This window comes from Etheostoma cragini, chromosome 15, assembly GCF_013103735.1.
Source record: "Etheostoma cragini isolate CJK2018 chromosome 15, CSU_Ecrag_1.0, whole genome shotgun sequence".
Taxonomy (NCBI): domain Eukaryota; kingdom Metazoa; phylum Chordata; class Actinopteri; order Perciformes; family Percidae; genus Etheostoma; species Etheostoma cragini.
Genome location: NC_048421.1, coordinates 24383053 through 24401514, shown reverse-complemented (window position 1 = coordinate 24401514; position 18462 = coordinate 24383053). Strand labels below are relative to the sequence as shown.

The following is an 18462-nucleotide window of genomic DNA, read 5'->3' as shown; positions in this document are numbered from 1 at the left end:
CAGCATTAAACATCCGTTAAAACACCCTGGAACTGATTACAGTGTGTGTGTGTGTGTGTGTGTGTGTGTGTGTGCGTGTGTGTCACTTGCGGCAGCAGGTTTTTTTTACACAGCAAAAGATCAAGGTAGAGGCAGGGAGCGTGGTGGGATGCCTGATGCGTTTACTGCTTCCTCAGAAACCAGAACCTCTTATTGGGCTGTTACTGTGTTTGTGTAAAGTCAGCGAGAGTGAGAAAGAGACCCCAGCATCACATTAACTCCCCCAAATGTGCTTCTTACTACTTCTATTAACCTTACATTCTTCCCCCCATCCTCATGTCCTCTTCCTCCCTTCTAGTTCTTCATTTCTTTCCTATGTTATCTCTCTGCTCTTTGTCTCCCCGGCTGAGTACTCTTAAAGATCAAAGTTAGAAGGGGGAAAACAAGAGTGGTCTGACCATAAGATAAACAAAGGGGTGTGTAATACAATTATTTCGCACTTTAGAAGTGAGAAGAAGATGGGATCACTCGCAGTGATGAACACAGAGAATAATCACCCAACTTTAGAGGAGGAGGAGACCAAAACAGAGCTGCGTGAGGGTGAATATTGGAAATAATATTGTTGGGGAGCAATAATTACAATCCCAAGTTATTGCTAATGTAACTCCATGTATAGGAAGAGTACTTTGTCGAATCTTAGATGTAATGGTTGCAACACCCATGAAAGGTAGACTGAAACAACATCAGCGTCAGATTGGCTGTTGAGGCTTTGCGGACACCAGTTCAGCTTCTACAACTCCAACATCCAATAAGTAATATTTAATATCAGAGACCTGCAGACACTTCTGGTCTCAGATAATGTAGTACCACCAAATGTATGAGTTTTCTGGTCCTTCTTTAGTGTTTCTAATGTTTTAGAAGGCGAACAATAAGCAGCTGACAGACAGCGAGTGAAGGAGAGAGAGATGATGGGGGAGGGAGAGCAATAATCTAACCAATCACAAGAGACTTACTGTCCGAGCCGACTAACTTCCAGTTTAGCCTCATGTTAAGGTGAATGGAATTAAATTGTATGGATCTTTTAGACTTCCCAAATTTGAAGTGTTTGTCCTTCTGGGCCACCGTACCTAGCTGTGTATATATATGAAGCTACGCCAGCAAGTGGTTAGCTTAGCTTGTCACACAGATAAACAGCTCAGTGTGGTCCGAAGGGCTTATTGATCCCAAAGGTTTTATCCCTACCGAATAGTAAATGCATTTTTTGTGGTTCACCTCCTGTGTTTTGGTCTGATCGCATTCTCACCTAAAGTGAACCAAACTAGAGCTGAAGATCTTTTCCAGACCTTCATTTCTATCTTTTTACCCGGGCCGGGCTCGGGCTGGCTCTCCGGGTTACACAGTAACTGATTGGTCAGGTGATGGGTTTTGTTGAAAAGTGGATGCTGAGGAGGTGAAACGGAGGCCGGCCTCTGGCCTTTACGTTTTGGTTTTACCGTCAAAGAACATTAGTTATGAATGACGATGTTACATTTTTTTAAATGACTCATTCTTGACAAAAGAGCTGTGTATGTTTGCATATTTAAATAAAGTCAGGCCGTACACGTAAAGCTGTCAATCAAAATGTAGTTGATGGGCTGGTCCCAACGTCCTAAAGGCTCGATTACAGCTCCAAGTTAAACTCTGGTTCACTTGGAAGCAGGGCTGAAGTCAAGACCACAATTGTCGAGTCCAAGACCAGGACTAGTTGAGTCCAATCAAGACCAATTCCAAAGAGGTTCGAGTCCAAGACAAGACCGAGTCCAAAAAGTTTTGAGTCCGAACATAAAAAAACGTCTTATTCATGACAGTATCAAGACAATCATTTTGGGTTTATTTATAAGTATAGCCATTCCTCCTGATATCATAGGATATAATCTAAAGAAGACAGAACGACATATGGTGTTACCTCATAATCCCATCCATGATACTGCTACAGTAGGTACTAGTACTAGTAATACTGAGCATTAGAGCAACTAAATGACAATATAGAATCACACCAGTATTACAGAGTGTGGCCTTGTGGTTGGTTAATGCCTTCCCTAAAAAGTATTTATTATATTGTTATTTGGATGTGGGTTGTAGGAACGACATGCATTTTTAGAAAAACATTGGTTTGGTTAAACAACAATGAACAGAGTGTAATTTAACACCAAAAGCCATATTTGGCAAGACCAGTGGCCGAGACCGAGACAAGTCTGAGTCCAATTAACAGCGAGTGCGAGACAAGTCCAAGACCACAAAAAATTGTCTTGAGTCCGGACTCTAGTCCAAGACCAGACTTGAGAACTACAGCCCTGCCAGGAAGCGAACCAAGACCACCGTTTTCAAGCAGACCAGAGTGTGTTTGTTTGAATAAGCTTTCACACCACCCCCAACGGATCGGACTCTTCCACGAACAGTCCAGGAGGCTTTAAATGGACCAAAGGAGGGAAAGCAACCTTATTCTAAAACCCACTCATTAGACCGTGCCACAAAGCCAGAAGACAGCCATCTTTGAATGCAGCTGAGTAGTACCTGGGCCAACACACACATACACACACACACGCACGCACGCAAAGCTGAAAGATCAGCAGCTACCTGGTGCCCACGCTTGCACCCCCCAAACTCCTAAATGTCTTAATGTAGGCCTTTTAAAATGGCCCCCCTCTGGCGGTTTCCAGTATGACATCGGGGGGCCACAGGTCCCCTCTTCCTCTCCTTTCTTCTCCTCTTTTTATGTCCCTCTTTCTCTCCCTCTCAGCAATTTTTAAATAGTCCTTCTTTCCATATTAGCTGCTTTGAAAGCCTATTAACTAACCCCCCCCACTCGTGCACACCTCTAAACCCACTGCTGTTTTCTGTTAGCACTTAGCCACGTTAGCAGGGGGTGATGGCTGAACAGGCTGTAGGAAGAGGAGGAACTGTTGGGTCGGACCAGCACGTTTTTGAAGTTTTATGGAGGTGTTTTAATTTAGATTTCTGGGAGCTTTACGTTGCAAAAGTTTATAGCCGCCTCTTTGTGCCTTGTTCAAGGGGCGACACTTTTCCACTTTAACCAAAGAGCCGCCACTCAAAGGTCAACCCTGCTTCCACGTTTATTAGAGTTTGAAAAATCGTATCATGCTGCGATTATCTGACACAACGCGTGTTTGTTTCAGTCGCGCTGCGTCGCAGGTTAGCAGATGTTCAGACAGACTGGGTTGCAGCACTTTAAGCCTGGTTCAACTGTTTGGCCAGAGGATCCTGCGTTTGTTTTACCTGAGTGTCAATGCGGTGCCGCCATTGAAATGAACTTAACCATTAACCTCCCACCAAGTCTGGTCTGTACATAGGTGAAAACATGCATGAAAGAGCATTAACAACCTCCAAATTAAGAGCATGAGTCTGTTGCAGAAAATAGGAAATAAGTGCTGAAAGAGAAACTGGACACAAGCCTGGAGCATGTCAACAACCAAAAGGCTTCACAATCAGCATCATCCCAATTTTAAAACATAGCGGCAAAGATTAAACTTTTTTAACCTCAATTCACCGGATTTTACAATGTATTTTAGAAATGTTGCTGTGCTCAACTGCTCAACAGTTTTTAGGGTGCACAGTAAACAACTTCTGGATAGGGTGGAGGGGTGAAGGCCTCTGCCAGGGGACGCCATTAGCCTTGAGTGCTGATCTTAATTGAAGGTAAAAGACAAAAGAGGAACATGGTAGAGTGAACACATTCTGCAAGTCAGAAAAAGGCAAAAGGCCAACCTCGCTAAAAATGTCTTTTAAACAAGGAAGGCCCCTCTGCTCCCATTGTGGAGGAAATTATGCGAGATGATGCTGTGTACTACGAATGCATATTGGTGACATCATAATCGATCGGCGAATGGCTTGAGCCAGAGGCTCCAGAGAAATGACAAATAATGCAGGACTCATAGGGAAACCTTGGCAGGAGGATCTAGAAACTGGAAATGAAGAGGAGGAGGTGCATCAAGACCTGAGCTGAGGGATCAGAATACAAAGCCAAATGTTATGTGTTTTGTCCTTCAGGGCCACCGTACCCATCTTTATCTCATGAAGCTACAGACAGCAATTGTTAGCTTACCTTCACAACTTAGAAACCCTAATGCTCACTAGTTGACTTCTCATTTGTTTAATCTGTACAATAATTGAAGGGAAAAAGGTCCCATTGTGATTTTACCGTTACGTTCCATACTAATTCTCTCTTTTTCGTTTTGACGATAAGAGTTCACAAAGTCACCATTGAGATCATTTCCAACAATATCAAAAAGTGATCCGCTTCCTCATTGTTTCTGATTTCCATACTTTGATTTTCAGCAGCTAATGTAAAGCCAGCCCTTCTAAAAATGACTTTGCTATAGCAAAAATACAACAGTGTAAATGTTGAAAGGTGCAACAAGGCAGGCCTGCTTGGTTTGCTCAGGGAATGCTTTACAAAAAATATGTTTATGGCTTTTACTCTCCACCTGGGAAGTTCTGGGACGCTATTGGCCGAGATTTGCTGTGGATGAAGTAGACAAGAGATAGAGATACTGCAGTGTAACCACGTATCCAGCTCCTTAAAAACACTCACGTTACTGTATTGTGTGAACACCTAACTTCATTTAATATTGTATGTGGCGTTTCTTTTGCAGGGTGCAAATGTTCCACCAGAACAAGCCCCCCCCCCCCTTGAGTAAGTAATGTAACTAGATTATTTTGCTGTTAATTAGTAAAATAAGGGAATACATTTTAAGGCGTAACTGACCACAGTTTTCAAGTAACTTACCCAGTACTGATGATACTCCGATTCTAGTCACAATTTGAGTCTGATTGTGCTCCACTGGGCTGGGATTATGGACCAGGAAACAAAATGGCTCTGCACTCAATTGAACAGACCTCCAACCAATCAGAGCAACAGATAGACCTCCAACCAATCAGAGCAACAGATAGACCTCCAACCAATCAGAGCAACGGATTGACCTCTAACCAATCAGAGCAACAGATAGACTTTTCTTTGTTGTCAGTAAATTCAACCCAAGCGCTGTTTGGTGACGTGGTTGATTACGTTACTGTTGATCACATGTCCATCATCATATAAAGCCCGCCCTGACAATCTGATTGGTCCAAACAGCTCTGGTTCGAGCATAGTTGCTCCACAACGGATCAAGTCCAGACCGTACACTTCATATTATTAATTAATAAGATACAGTCTATGGTCCAGACCGAATCTCCTGACCTCAAATGTTGTGGGCGGGGCTTAGTTCACTGGCGTCCAGGCTAGATAACCTGTGTTATTTAGTAAAAGGTTGTTGTTGTTGTTTAACATCCAGTTTAATACATGTTACTTTAAATTAGTGTTCCTGGTTTATACCATCAAAACTACTAGACTTTGCTGAGATGGTAATCATCTGAGCTGCCTTGATGCTTGATCCTTGTTCTTCTTCTGTGGTGGACATTCCAGTATGTTGACTTGCACACACACATTCAGCAGCTGGCATAGAATTCCCTAACTCACGCTTTAATGTTTGACATAGACTAGGGTGGCTCCTGGCTCCGAATGGGTCTTTAAGGGGGACACATGTTAAGTGGGGGGTCTGGGGCTACTCCATACAGTTTAATGCACCACAGTAATGTAAATAGGTCCTTATTTAGGTCTTGTTACGTGTTGGCGCTTGTGTTTTTCCTTCAGGGCTGGCTGGTGGAGAGGGGTGGGGGGGGGGGCTTGTGGAGGTGCCAAAACTTTCTTTATACAGAAGAAACCCTGCTTGCTGAACTTTGAACTGAAAGGTGCTACCTGACATCCTCTTATTTTTGTACATGCTTGATCATGGCTTTAAGCCCGTGGTACTGGATAAACATCATCATTTCCTCATGAAGATCATATTGAAGAGGTTTGTTTGCAGTGGAAACAGCTGGACGTTTTGAGAGGAACTCCTCAGAAAAGAAGCCTAGGAGCTGCAGCAGCTGACGGCCCGGGCCCTGCTGCAGCCACTGCTGGGTGGAGCTCAGATATCGACCAATCACAGCCTAACTCACAGGCCGTGGTTGGTCAATCGGTTGGTAGGTTGCATACTATTGGTTGCTGCGGCACTAAGACATTGGAGCTGCTGGAATCTGAGTTAGCTGATGAGATCTGCAGACACACACACACACACACACACACACACACACACACACACACACACACACACACACACACACACACACACAATTACTCATCACTGCCTACACACTTACAGTTTTGTGGCCTGCCTCTCTGTTGCTTTCTCTATCTATGGCTCTCCCTCTAATCTTCACTGTTTATTCTTCCCTATCAGATAGTTTTTTTTCGGACAATAACGAAGGTCCAAAAAACCCCAGTCACCTTTTATTCTGAAGGTAAAGCTCATTATTGTAATGGTGGGTTCTCATTTTTAAAACTGTGCATATGTCCACTGAAAAGCCAAAAAATTTGGAATGATAGAACCGTGCATATTCACATCTGTAAGTAATGTTCCCTTTATAAATCACAGATTACCTACAAGTGTGTGTACACAAATCAGCCTCTTATCCCTCCCTCCGAAATGTGCGTACGCATGGGTCAGAGTTTGCGTGGAGGACCGCACATTCTCCCATCAAGTATGTTATAAGTATAAATCCTAACCTTTGCCTGGTAAGTGGCATACGCACATTTTCAGCCCCGTTTTACGTACGCCACGTTTATAAATGACACCCCGGGCCTCTTCTATGACACTGTAATCGTCTCTGACGTGCACTTTCCCTTTCATAATAGTTATAGTTGAATGTAGGGTGTGTTTTCTGCGTTTTCTGCAAGTGTTTATTTTTTGTATATTTGACTTTTCCCATTACCTTACCCATATTGGACAAAACGTCATATTCAACCGTTGTGCAGTGTGTTTATGTGGTGTGGTGTGTGGGTGGTTAAAAGCTTTGTGAGGTTTTAACTCTGATTGAACCTCAGCCAAAGGTTTTAGTCTCCTAATCTTAGCAATACTAAAAAATCAGATGTCTTTTTTTTTATGAAGCAGGTTGGGTTGCTTCATCAATGCTATGAAAGTGTTAAAACACTCAATCTACAGAGAAATACACACAGTCTGTATGTAGGTAGAAAGTGCTGCTAAAGTGCCGCTCTAGTCACTCCCCGGCTGCAATGAGGGTGCAAAGACACAGAGTGCAGATGTGGAATACCCTGAAACATTGACCAATCAGAGCCGACTGGGCTCCATGCTGTGGGCAGATATTACAGGAATAAAGGTCCACCAAACATAATGCAGCAGTCACATATAAATATCAATCTGTCGGCTCGCTGCGCTTCGGTGGCCGCCATGGTGAATGTCAACAAGAAGCTGCTTGGTCTCGTCTCTATCGTCATCGTGTTAAACCAGCCAATACTGCGCCAGGTGGATGAGCCAGTTTGTGATTGGTTCACGCAAAATGGTGAATGAAAGCAGGAGAATTAAAGGTGCAGGTTTCCAGACCGAGTTGCGGGGTCTGTGGACCTGAAACAATGGTTTTGTCCTAATCTTGTTGTTCTGGCTTTATAGACCAAAAATCCAAATCACATAGCTTTACACCGGTGGAAGATACTTTACTTCAGTAAAAGTACCAAAACCACTCTGTAGAACATACTACAAGTAAAAGTTCTGCATTGGAAATGTCTCTTAAACCTCCTGTTGTCCTCAGGTTGACCCATTTTACAACGTGTTGTTAAAGAAATTATCATTTCAATACTTTAACAAAATGTTGGTGTTTAATTCAATTTTATAGCATTTAAGGAAAATATTGTTAAAAGAAATTGAGTTAAAAGCTTATAAAATTGCAAATAAATAGTGGACAAAAACAACACCTAAACTGTCGAAAAAGACAACCAAAGCATTACATTTTGACCCAGAAAACCAAAAGGTTGCATAGTGATGGGAAGACAACAGGACAGTTAAGTAAAAGTATGTAAGTATCATGAGGAAAATGAGCCAAACTTTAATGGTCTAATCATTTCAGCTGTACAGGTAGGTCTGTGTAGTATTCTGTATATTAATGGGTGGTTGGGAGTTTTGTGTGCAAACGCTTAATCTGCAAAGTAACTAAAGCTGTCAGAATAATATAGAAGTAGAGTAGAAGTACTGGCAGGGAAACACGTAAAGTGCACGTACCTCAAAATGTTACTTAAGCACAGTACTTGTGTAGATGTACTTTGTTACATATTTCTATTGCCCAACACTTACTGTGCCTGTGACTGTAACAGTGGAAAGCAATGGTAATAGTACTGTCTCTAGTACTGTCTACTTTTACCAGTACGGGTGATCCCAGCAGCTCTGCTCTGACACACAGAGTTGCCCTGGTGCCTCCTGGTGGTCACATTGGATCCCTGTACTCCTACAACCAGAACTCCCATTCACACACGCAGACCCTGGATCCCTGCAGGCACCCGAGAGGCTGCTCTGCTGGTACTACTACTGGTGGACTGGGTCACTGGTGGTGGGACAGGGTCACTGGTGGTGGGACAGGACACAGGAGGACAGCATCTCTGGGTTACTCTGTTAACGGGAGGAATCACTGTGTGTGGGAAAACAACACGGGTAGGTTTGGGTCTGCTGAGGGTAGAACAGTTGAAAGAGCAAGGGGGCGTGGTTTTCAAGAGGAAGGGCGGGGCTAAAGAAAAAGGTTTCCTGACGGAAGGCAAATGGAGGCAGAACAAAACCCTCCAAGATGCTGACAGACAGAAAGACACATTAATAATAATTTGTATCTACATAGCGCCTTTCATGAAACCCAAGGACACGTTACATGGCTACACTAAGGGGGGTTGCAGGCTGGGGTAAACAGGTGGTGTTTCAGGAGTAGGTCCAGGGGTGTAGCGTTCCCAATATCTGCAAGGAGGGTGCTCCAGAGGGATGGGGGTGCAACCCGGACCAGTCTAGTGTGGGGAATGGGGAGCGGGCAAGTGTCTCAGTACCACAGGTTTTGGGTTGGGGTCTATGGATGGAGGAGGGCCAGGGCATGGAGGGATTTGTAGACGAGAAGGAGGACTTGATATTTGATGTGGGACTTTATTGGGAGCCGGTGAAGGTGGATTAGAGTTGGGGTGATGTGCTGGCATGTCTTGGTCAATGAAGTTCCACTGGTTGGACCTGTGCCTGTACAAACCCACGGAGACAAGCCTGCACGGGCACGCAGCTGTGGATACCGGGTTACATACATGCAGACATGTGTGCAGGATGAGAAGGTTAACACTAAAACACTGGAGAGGGCAGATCAGCAGGGAAAGCAGTGGGTGGATGGCTCATGTGTGCTGTGGAGGCGTTGGAGGTGCAGAGCCAAAAGACAGCGCTGCAGGGCCGGTGGCAGCTGTTTGCACAGGTACAGGACCAGCAGGGCACATTAGGTGAACCCCACATGAAGGAGGCGCCTGGGGAGGCGGCAACTCCCTCGTCCCCACTGGAGACACACTAACGCACAGAGATTCATCGATTTATGGTTAGACACAAATGATTTAATAATAAATGAATATGTTCCCTTAGAGTTAGTAATTGCTCCAGGGACCACCGGTGGATTAATTCAGCCCTGTCTGTGGCACTAAGACCCAAACCTTCTATAGTAGCATATCATCACACACACTTTCAATAACCCACTATTTGGGCTCCCAGAGAAAAGAAACTCAGGTAGACCTGCACGCAACTGATTTCCCAGACGTGCATATCATTCAAATGAAAGACATGCAGGATTTACTTCACTGTCATGGTCTACTATCAACCCTAACACAGGGGATTTGTTGCTTATATGTTTTAACTGTAATATATCCATTTGGTACACTCACATATATAATTATATATTTTATGTGTGCGACTGTTCAAAGCAGAGCTTGCTTTGCAGTTGTACAAAATTAGCCCCTCTGCCTCGCAGAGCAAGACCAACACAGGACTCAGCATGATAGTTTGTGTTAAAATGTGTGTGTGTGTGTGTGTGTGTGTCTGACAGAGAGCAAAATGCAAGGAAAGAGAGAAAAAAGAAAAGCAGAGACATATATCTTCTGCTCCGAATACATCACCCATGTTGTCATCCACAGACAGCCAATCAGGGAGGACCTGCCCTGCCTTTGGCTCCACCCACCTCACCCAGACCTCCACAGGCATGCCCCATCTGGCCTGCTGATGTCGCTCGCTGATCCACATCAATGGCAGAATGGTTTTTTTTGGTCAGAGCTCCCCACTCCGGTCAATGGCCCCGCCCCCTCTCAATTCAACCCTGAGAGACTGTCCAGACCAGCAGAGCGCGCGCACACAAACACACACACACACACACACACACACACCATCAGGTCATACCAGGAACACATGGGTTTGGGGCCCTGTTTACAGGTACATGGTTATTTTGAAAAACTACCTTCGTTTACACACAAACGGAGAATTCGACGCTGAAAACGAGTGTTTGTAAAACCTCCGGCCCGAGTGGAGATTTTGGAAATCTGCGTTTGCACGTAAACTGAGACCAATGGAGGTTTAGGCAGCTGAAGAAGTGATTCTGATTGGCTAACGTGGGCTTGAGCTTAGAATTTGATCAATTTGGTCCGATTGCTTTTGGAAAGTAGAAAGGATTTAAACCCCATTCGAGGTGCGCTGATGGAGGTTTGGCCAGACGTCCTTCCGCTTTCTTTGTGTTGAAACTGCAAACTCCGGTCGATCCAGAAACATCTTACAAGCCAGAACGGGGAGTCAAATCATGTTTCTTTTATTGGGAGTAAAGATTTCTTCACACACTCGACAGCCATTTTCCTTCCAGAGCTCGCCTCCCTACATGCACGTGTACTGTACCACCAAAACGAGGCCCAGACCCGGTCAGGCTGTGCGTCCAGCGCTTCGGTCCGGCAACGCGAGACTAGCAGAGTGGCCTTTATGCACCACCGAGCATCTGATGGTCTCACACGGTATGAATGAGCCCGGGGCTCTGCCTTGAACGCTGCACCCAGGTCTTGTCATGCATCCATGGACTATATGCATATGTTTCAACGTGTGGAGCAAACTGAATAACCTAACATATTCCATGCCGAGTACATACTGCATCCACGAGCACCAGCACCTCTCCACCTCTTTAAAAACAGCTGATTTCAAAATGCAAACAGACAAAAAAAGCCTGTACAGTATATCTGTCTGCAGAGCGACATGTCCTTCCTCTCTTCTCCTCAGTTCAGATGAGGAAAACGTTTCAGTCTTGACCGAACTGACCCCCCCCCCCCCCCCCCCCCCCCTTTCTCACAGGGTGTCCTTTCACCCCAAGCGAGAGAACTCCCTGTGTACTTTATTAGACCGTGTTTGTGTGTGTGTGTGCATATGTGTGTGTGTGTGTGTGTGTGTGTGCCAAAGTAGCAAAAGAAAGGCTGTAAGCCAACATCTAAACAAATAGCGAGGCTAACTATGAAAAACAGTAATAGATATAGTCAAGCAGCATTCTGATTTGGGACCTGCTGAAAACTGTCCAGCCAGCCATCTTCCAGCTGGAAAGCTTGAGTCATCATTCCTACAGATCCCAAACATCAGCGGTGGAAGACATATTCTGAAAAGTAACAATAGAAGTCCTGCATTCAAAATGTTACTAAAGTAAAAGTATGCATTGGTAGCAAAATGTACCTCAAAATCCCCGGTCTCCGGGGTGAAAGTGTGAAACTGTGTTATTTATAAAAAATGTGAAATGAAAGGAATACTTTGACATGTTAGGAAACATGCTTATTCCATTCCTAGCAGAGAGTTAGATACAAAAATGTATACCATGGATACCCAATCAGTTGTTAAGGCTCGTTTCACTTAGCTCAGGAACATTTCAGTATCACGCTATTTTCTTATGGCTGTAAGGTTGTAAATGGTCCCTTCAGACCTGGACTACTGCAGTATGATTCACCTTCTAGTCACCTCAGCTAAAAGAGCCTCTCTCATGTCTGCTCAGCTTGTTTGGTAGATATTAACCAGAACTAAGACAGACCGGGACATTTCACTCATCTTTGTGTCCATTCCGTCCTTTAAAGCTGCACTGATACCTTTTAAGGCTGTGATTGGCCGTGTATGAACACGTTACATGCTACACCGCCCGGAGCAGCATCCAATCTGCATTCTTTATCCGACTGGTTATGACTTTCATAACTAGCAAATGTAGAGGCTCCATGTAGGCTGAGTCCTGCAGGGGCCGGGTTGAAATCTCACCTGAGGCCCTTTGTTGGGTGTCAAATGTTTCTCTCGCTCTCTCCCCACTTTCCTGTCTCTAATGTAGGGAAAAGCCACTCCCCCCCAAAACCTTTTGCAAATATCTATATATAGAGATATATATATCAGATGTTGATATAAAGAGGTTTACCTCCTGACGCGGTGGCTGCAGGTTCAACCTGTGGCCTTTTGCTCCATGCTGTCTCCCCTTTCATGTCTTCATCTGTCCTTTAAATGAAGGCCTAAAAAAAGCATGCATGTCTATGCTTCTGGATTATGCTCTAATATTATAAAAATGGGTCACACTGATATCTCTGGAATGAATTCTAGCCCAAGTCTTATATTGGTGTCATATTGAGCAAATCTAAGTTATGATAATGACACTACTGTTGCATTCACATGACATAAGCACTGCTGTGATCGCACCCCCAAAAACACAATGTTTCCCTCTGAAATTGTGTAGAAGTAGAAAGTGGCTTAAAAAAAGAAAAGACTCTATTACACGTATTTGTACTTTAGTACCATACGTAGGTAAATGCAGTTAGTCCCATTCCACCACTGCTTTCTGGACCTGAACAAAGTGAAGGGAGTATTTCTCTGAGTGGGGGGGTTGCAGCTGGGTCTCTCTCAGTCACTGTCAATGTACACCCCCCTCTAGTGGATCATCACATGCAGCCACTGGGTTTTCCACGTGTACGGTTTTCTCCAGCCGTGAAGCGGCAGAGCTGGCAGACTAGGCTCACATTATGGGAGCTGCGAGCATGGCGTGGGCCGCGCTCCGACCAACAAGGTCACATGTTTTAACTGGACGTGTTGTTGACCTCAGCCATCTAAAGCCGTCCGACACCAGACCAGCCTCATGTAATTCTATGTTGCAGTAATCCCAGACACAGGGGAAGTCTACTTTCAGTATCGTGGTTGTCCACATCCGGCTGAGTTGGAACTCTTTACTATGCCTTTCTAGCTTTATTCTCCATCCAAACCGAAGCAAACGCAAGCACACACGCACAGGTTCTCGGCTGCTCTTCAGGATCATGTTTTTTACTCTCTCTTTCTCTACTTCACACGAGTGTGCACGTTTATCGTGCATGCTCTAAATGGAGATCTTAGTGATACAGTACGGCGTTATAAATACTTAGGAATTTAGTTAGACAAAAGATTGGCCCTGAAAGCTCAAGTTCAACGTCTTGCTCAAAAAGAGCTTTGTTTCTACACATCTCTCTAGTTTTAGCTCCAGAGTGAGACATCTCCCTTCTATCCTATCTTTGTTGAGAGCTGCACATGCTCAGTAGCTCGGTAAGATCCCATCAGCTGATAACTCTTTCTCCAGCTTTGGTCAGTCCAAGGCAGGATCAGCTGGGAGACTTCTTCTAGACCAGGACCCCTAGTGGTATATCTGCACAACAGGGACAGGAAGTAGAATAGGGACAGGAAGTAATTCTTTTGGAGATTCTGGTCAACTAGTGACTGTTGGAGCAGTGTTTGGCAACAATCCAACAATGCCAATGCAATTTATTAAATATTGTAGGTTTCCAGGCATTATATTATATTACACGCCATCACCAGCCAATAAGAATATATTATAGTAATACTATTGCGGATATGGCCACAGGCCCCACCAGTCAGAAGGTAGTAGGTAGTATCAAAACTTAAAACGTGTTTTTGGAAAGTTAATCAAAGAACTACAAAGATGCAAAATGACTACCAAGAGAAACAAAAATATCACAAAGACGCAACGGACTACAAAGAGACGCAAAATGAGTAAAAAGAGACACAAAACCACCAGAAAAGACACAAAATGACTACAGATAGAAACAAAAATATCACAGAGAGAAGCGACACAGAACTACTACAAAGGTGACACCAAACTACTATAAAGTGACAAAACTACTACTACTACTACTACTACTAAGAGACATACTTAAAAAACGACTAGAAAAAGAAGCCAAATGACTGCAAAGACAAATGATGAAAGAAAGTTTAAACCGTTAAATGAGATGAGGCCCCTTCTCCAAACTGGGCCCCGGTCTGGCCCCATTCAAAAGTATTGAACCCTCCCCCCCCATGCATTTTATACAAGTACACTGTATTTTCTGTCCTCCCAGTAAGTATCACACGGTGGTTAAAGGTTATGTCTGAGTGTTGGGCAGGGATCTGAGAGGACTCCATGTCTCATGCTCCTGACGAAGCATCGTAGCGTCCCCTGGCGGCCATGTTGGAACATTACCAAATATGGTCACCTATTTTTTATTTAGTCTTGTGCCAAATGTCCTTGTTAGTTTAGTTTTAGTTAGTTCCGTCTCGTTGGAAGAAATGAACACTAGCAATGACACAAAGGGACGGTTGATGATGTAATTATGTAATTTAGATTTAGGTACATAATGCTTTCTAACAAAATGATTCCATGCACTATGGAATATTAATACGGTAACACAAAGGTTAGGGCTTGAAGGAACCTACATAGGAATGACATGACATGACACAGTCATGACACATGAACCCTAAGTCATGACAAAAGCAAATGACACTAAAAAGAAGCAATATGTCATAAATGTTTATGTAATAAATAATGATTATGTAGATACCTTCAAGTAAAGTATAAACAACTCTACTTACAGTTCAAATATATAAATTGAAATATGTCACAGTATGACTTGTAAATGTATTTCATTTAATTTAGGATTTTATTCATTCATCTACAGCTGTAAAGTCTCAGTGCAGGACCAAAACCTAAACCCAGCAAACTCCTGGGGAGAATAAAACTGAATGTAAATATATGCCCCATATACTCTAAAAATATGTAATCTTTTTAGATGACATGATTTCTGAAAACCCTAACCTGGTCTTTTGGACCTATTAAAAGATGAAATCTTACAGCAATCCCAGAACTTAAACATGAACTAGGAAGGAGGAACGAGAAGTTCTTCTAGCGCTTCTTGTAGCAGAGGAAGTTCCTCGTCCACGTGCAGTCCATGGTCCCGAACCCTGGGATGCCGTTCTTCACCAGAACGCCGCAGGCTGTCAGAGTCGGGCAACTTCCGATAGCCGGGTCCTGCATTAGTTCTCCTCCCACCCAGAGCCAGTGTCCCGCCAGGTAACGCAGGCCCGTCCACACCTGGCGACAGGTAGCAGAGCGACAGAAACACAGCAGGAGGTGAATTAGCGGTCCAAACGTTGGACTACGATCGGTACGATGTCCTATAGATCCTTCGCATGCATAAAGGTGATAAGCTCAAGGAGGATCTTGGAACCGCCCCCTTGTCTGGACCGTTCCATTTGGGAGACAAAGAGGTTATTTGTCCACCTTCTGCTCAGGTCACCTCCAGTTCCCCACACAGTAAAATGACTCATAATAGAAAACAGCTTTTTTTTTTTTTTTTTAAGTGCTCATGCTGCCCCCCATGGGTCATAAAAAAATGACCTTGGGAGGCTGCCACTTCGCCACAAAACCCCACTGATTTTAATATAACAGCGGCCGTCGCGGTGGCGAGAACACTACCGTTTATCAGGACCAGAGAACGGTTTTAGATGTAAAGGTCGTGGATTTGTATTTGACCTTTGAAACGGTTGCAGTTTGGTTATGTTTAGGCGCCAAATTGATTGATTTAAGTTAAAACAAAGTTGTGGTTTGGGTTTAAATCAGATGTTACTTCACTTCGGGTTCCACATGATATGGTAGAGTTGTAATAACACACTGGGGTTAAGGCACCAAAACCAACTTGGTTAAGACTAAGAAAAAACCTTTTACTTTCAGTCAGGACTCAAACCCAGTCCTGGGTTTGTTTCAACCATCCCACCCCCCCCTTTATCTAGAAAAGCGGCCTACCTCATCAGTGGTAGCATCTTGTGCCTTCTCTTGTGCGTAGACGTGGTCATCTGGAGTGAGCAGGCTGGCCAGGTCATAGCGGTAGTTCTGGTAAGCAGTGGCTGGTTTACTCGAGTCCAGCGCCTCCAGACTCCTGCAGTGGTTTAAGGCCTGCTCCCACGTCTTGTTCTCCTTCACCAGAACCAGCGTCTCGTCGGAACACATCAAACTGTGTTTGTTTCCACAGGAATCGCTCAACCAATGTTGTTCATTGCCATACTTAAAAGCACAGTTCTTAAGATCTCCTGGTTCACCTGCAGGAACAGTAAGAGCAGTACACTGGGGTCATGTGACCGGGTTCCCTTTTCAAATACAGTAGTACTAGTCAGAACAACAACAGTCTCAATGTCGTCTTTTGTAACCTTCGCCTCAATATAATAAGTTATAACTGCTTCAGCCATTAACCCTTGATGGGGTTTGTGGTCCGTGGGACTGTCTTCAATGTTTACTGGTCTACTGGACCAGAGTCTATTTAATGTAGGTTCTATGTAACTATGTTGTATTTCTGCACCGGCTATTCTCACACAGAGTTACAACATTGGTACAATTCAAGCAAAAATCTTGTTTCTATGTTGTTTACGTTATTTTATAATTGGATTTCCTTGTCATAATCATATGATCTTAAATGAGATCTCCCAGGGGTAAATGGCAAATATGAACCATACATGGTGTACATATCATTGGTAACTGAGCTAAAGTAAACATCTGTTAAGTATTTTTACATAAATTGTCCTGGCTGTATGGTTTTAAAAGCCTAATAATGTGTAGGGTCCCCCCAGACCGGGAACACCACACAAGGGTTAAACACCAGAATCGCATAAATCATTTAATGTGGTCATATATGGTGCTTTTATTAGAACATTCATTTTTTGGGATATCAATTACCAAAAGCAAAAATGAAAATGTGCCCTGTACTGAATCATGGTAATTACATCAATTAAATAAATAAATATAAATTATTACAAATAGTACCATTGGTAATGGTGCGGTGAAAATGATCAGACATTGTTTCTAAAATCATTTTCAGTTAGTATGCTAAAAGCCTGAGAGTAAGGGGGGGGGGCGCAATATGTTTTTGCCCCGATTCCATTTTTCACATCACAATTTTCATTCATTGTGATTCTAGCAATAATGCCATTCAAAAGTTTTGAGTATTACAATTTTCTTTTCCTTCTTTAATAAAAAGTTGAATAAGAAACTTCTAGAGACAACACATCAGGAGGCATTTCTAAAAAGGAACTGTTATCCAAGATGAATGAACATCACACGTCAGTCAGTCGGACATTTATTTATTGATTTATTGATTTATTTTTGGATTTTCTGCATTTTCCACAAGCCGCTGGTGGCGGTACCGTTTAACAGAAAAGATTTAGGTCAGTCGTTGGTTTAAAAAAGAAAGAAATTCACAATTCTAGGAAAAAAGAATCGGCTTTAAAATCGTCAAAAAAATTTAAATCCCGATCCATGTGATCTGGGATTTTCTTCCCCACCCCTATTACTTTCTAGCCCTGCTTACCGGTTTTCCAGCTGGTGAAGTCGGCTATCTCGCCTCTTCTGGACCATTTCCACGCAGCGGTTGAGTTCTCGCGGTACAGACCGATCCATCCCTGGTTTTGGACATACATCTGATTCTCCCTCTCACTGCCGATGGTGACCAGGTCTAGGTTTTGATCTCTGCAGAAGGCCTGTGCCCGTATCCAGGACGGCGAGGAACTGGAGTAAACCGTTTGTATAAAGTTGCTAGGTCTCAGGTTTGACGCCCCAGGAGCAGGAAAGAGCAGCACCAGGACCACTAGAGTGCTGGTTTTCCTCATGTTGTTCGCAGGAAGGATTCCTTATACCTGCAGTCACATGCAACATCTCTATAGATGAAATATGCAACAACAAACTGGGAATCAACTGATGGGGCTGGCTCGTAAAGCTGGACTTTATTTATTTACTTAACAGAAGCTGATTCAACTTGAACTACTTTCTACCAAAGAAAACGTGCCTATGAAACAGTTAATAATGAGGAATGTGGTTTCTACAGCAGCACTCACCTGGGGTGATGGCAGCAGGGAATCCTCTGGCTTTTCAGGTGCTGACACAGTCGAGTCCAATAAATACTCATTTCCCAGACCGCCTGCACCAATCACAGCCCAGATAGACTCTGCCTAGACCAATCAGAGCTATGTGCAGAGCCTAGCTGATTTGCAGAGAAACCTGCGACCCATGACGTTCACAAGGTTGCACAACATCCTCTCTGTCCCTGTCTCTTCCTGACCCGTGCTTATCTGGTGAATCCCAGCAAGGTTCCAGCCGCCATGCAAAGCCAAACTTAGCATATCTCGGTGTTTGGTCCTTAGTTCTTGTGGGCCTTACATTTTGGCATTTGATGTTATACAGCACACTTGGAAACCAATGGAATACCCGGGGCCTTATTTAAAAAAA

The 18462-nt window shown here is 43.7% G+C and overlaps 1 protein-coding gene across 1 annotated transcript; it reads right to left on the bottom strand.

The window, feature by feature from the left end:
• Nucleotides 1-15053: 15053 nt before the first annotated feature.
• On the bottom strand, nt 15054-17869 carry LOC117958699 (macrophage mannose receptor 1-like). Its single transcript, XM_034895264.1, has 3 exons — nt 17549-17869; nt 15994-16286; nt 15054-15282 (listed from the first exon to the last, which is right to left on the bottom strand). Exons 1-3 carry the CDS (start codon nt 17844-17846, stop codon nt 15094-15096), a joined length of 780 nt encoding a protein of 259 aa, XP_034751155.1. The 5' UTR covers nt 17847-17869; the 3' UTR covers nt 15054-15093.
• Between the last annotated feature and the right edge of the window lie 593 nt (nt 17870-18462).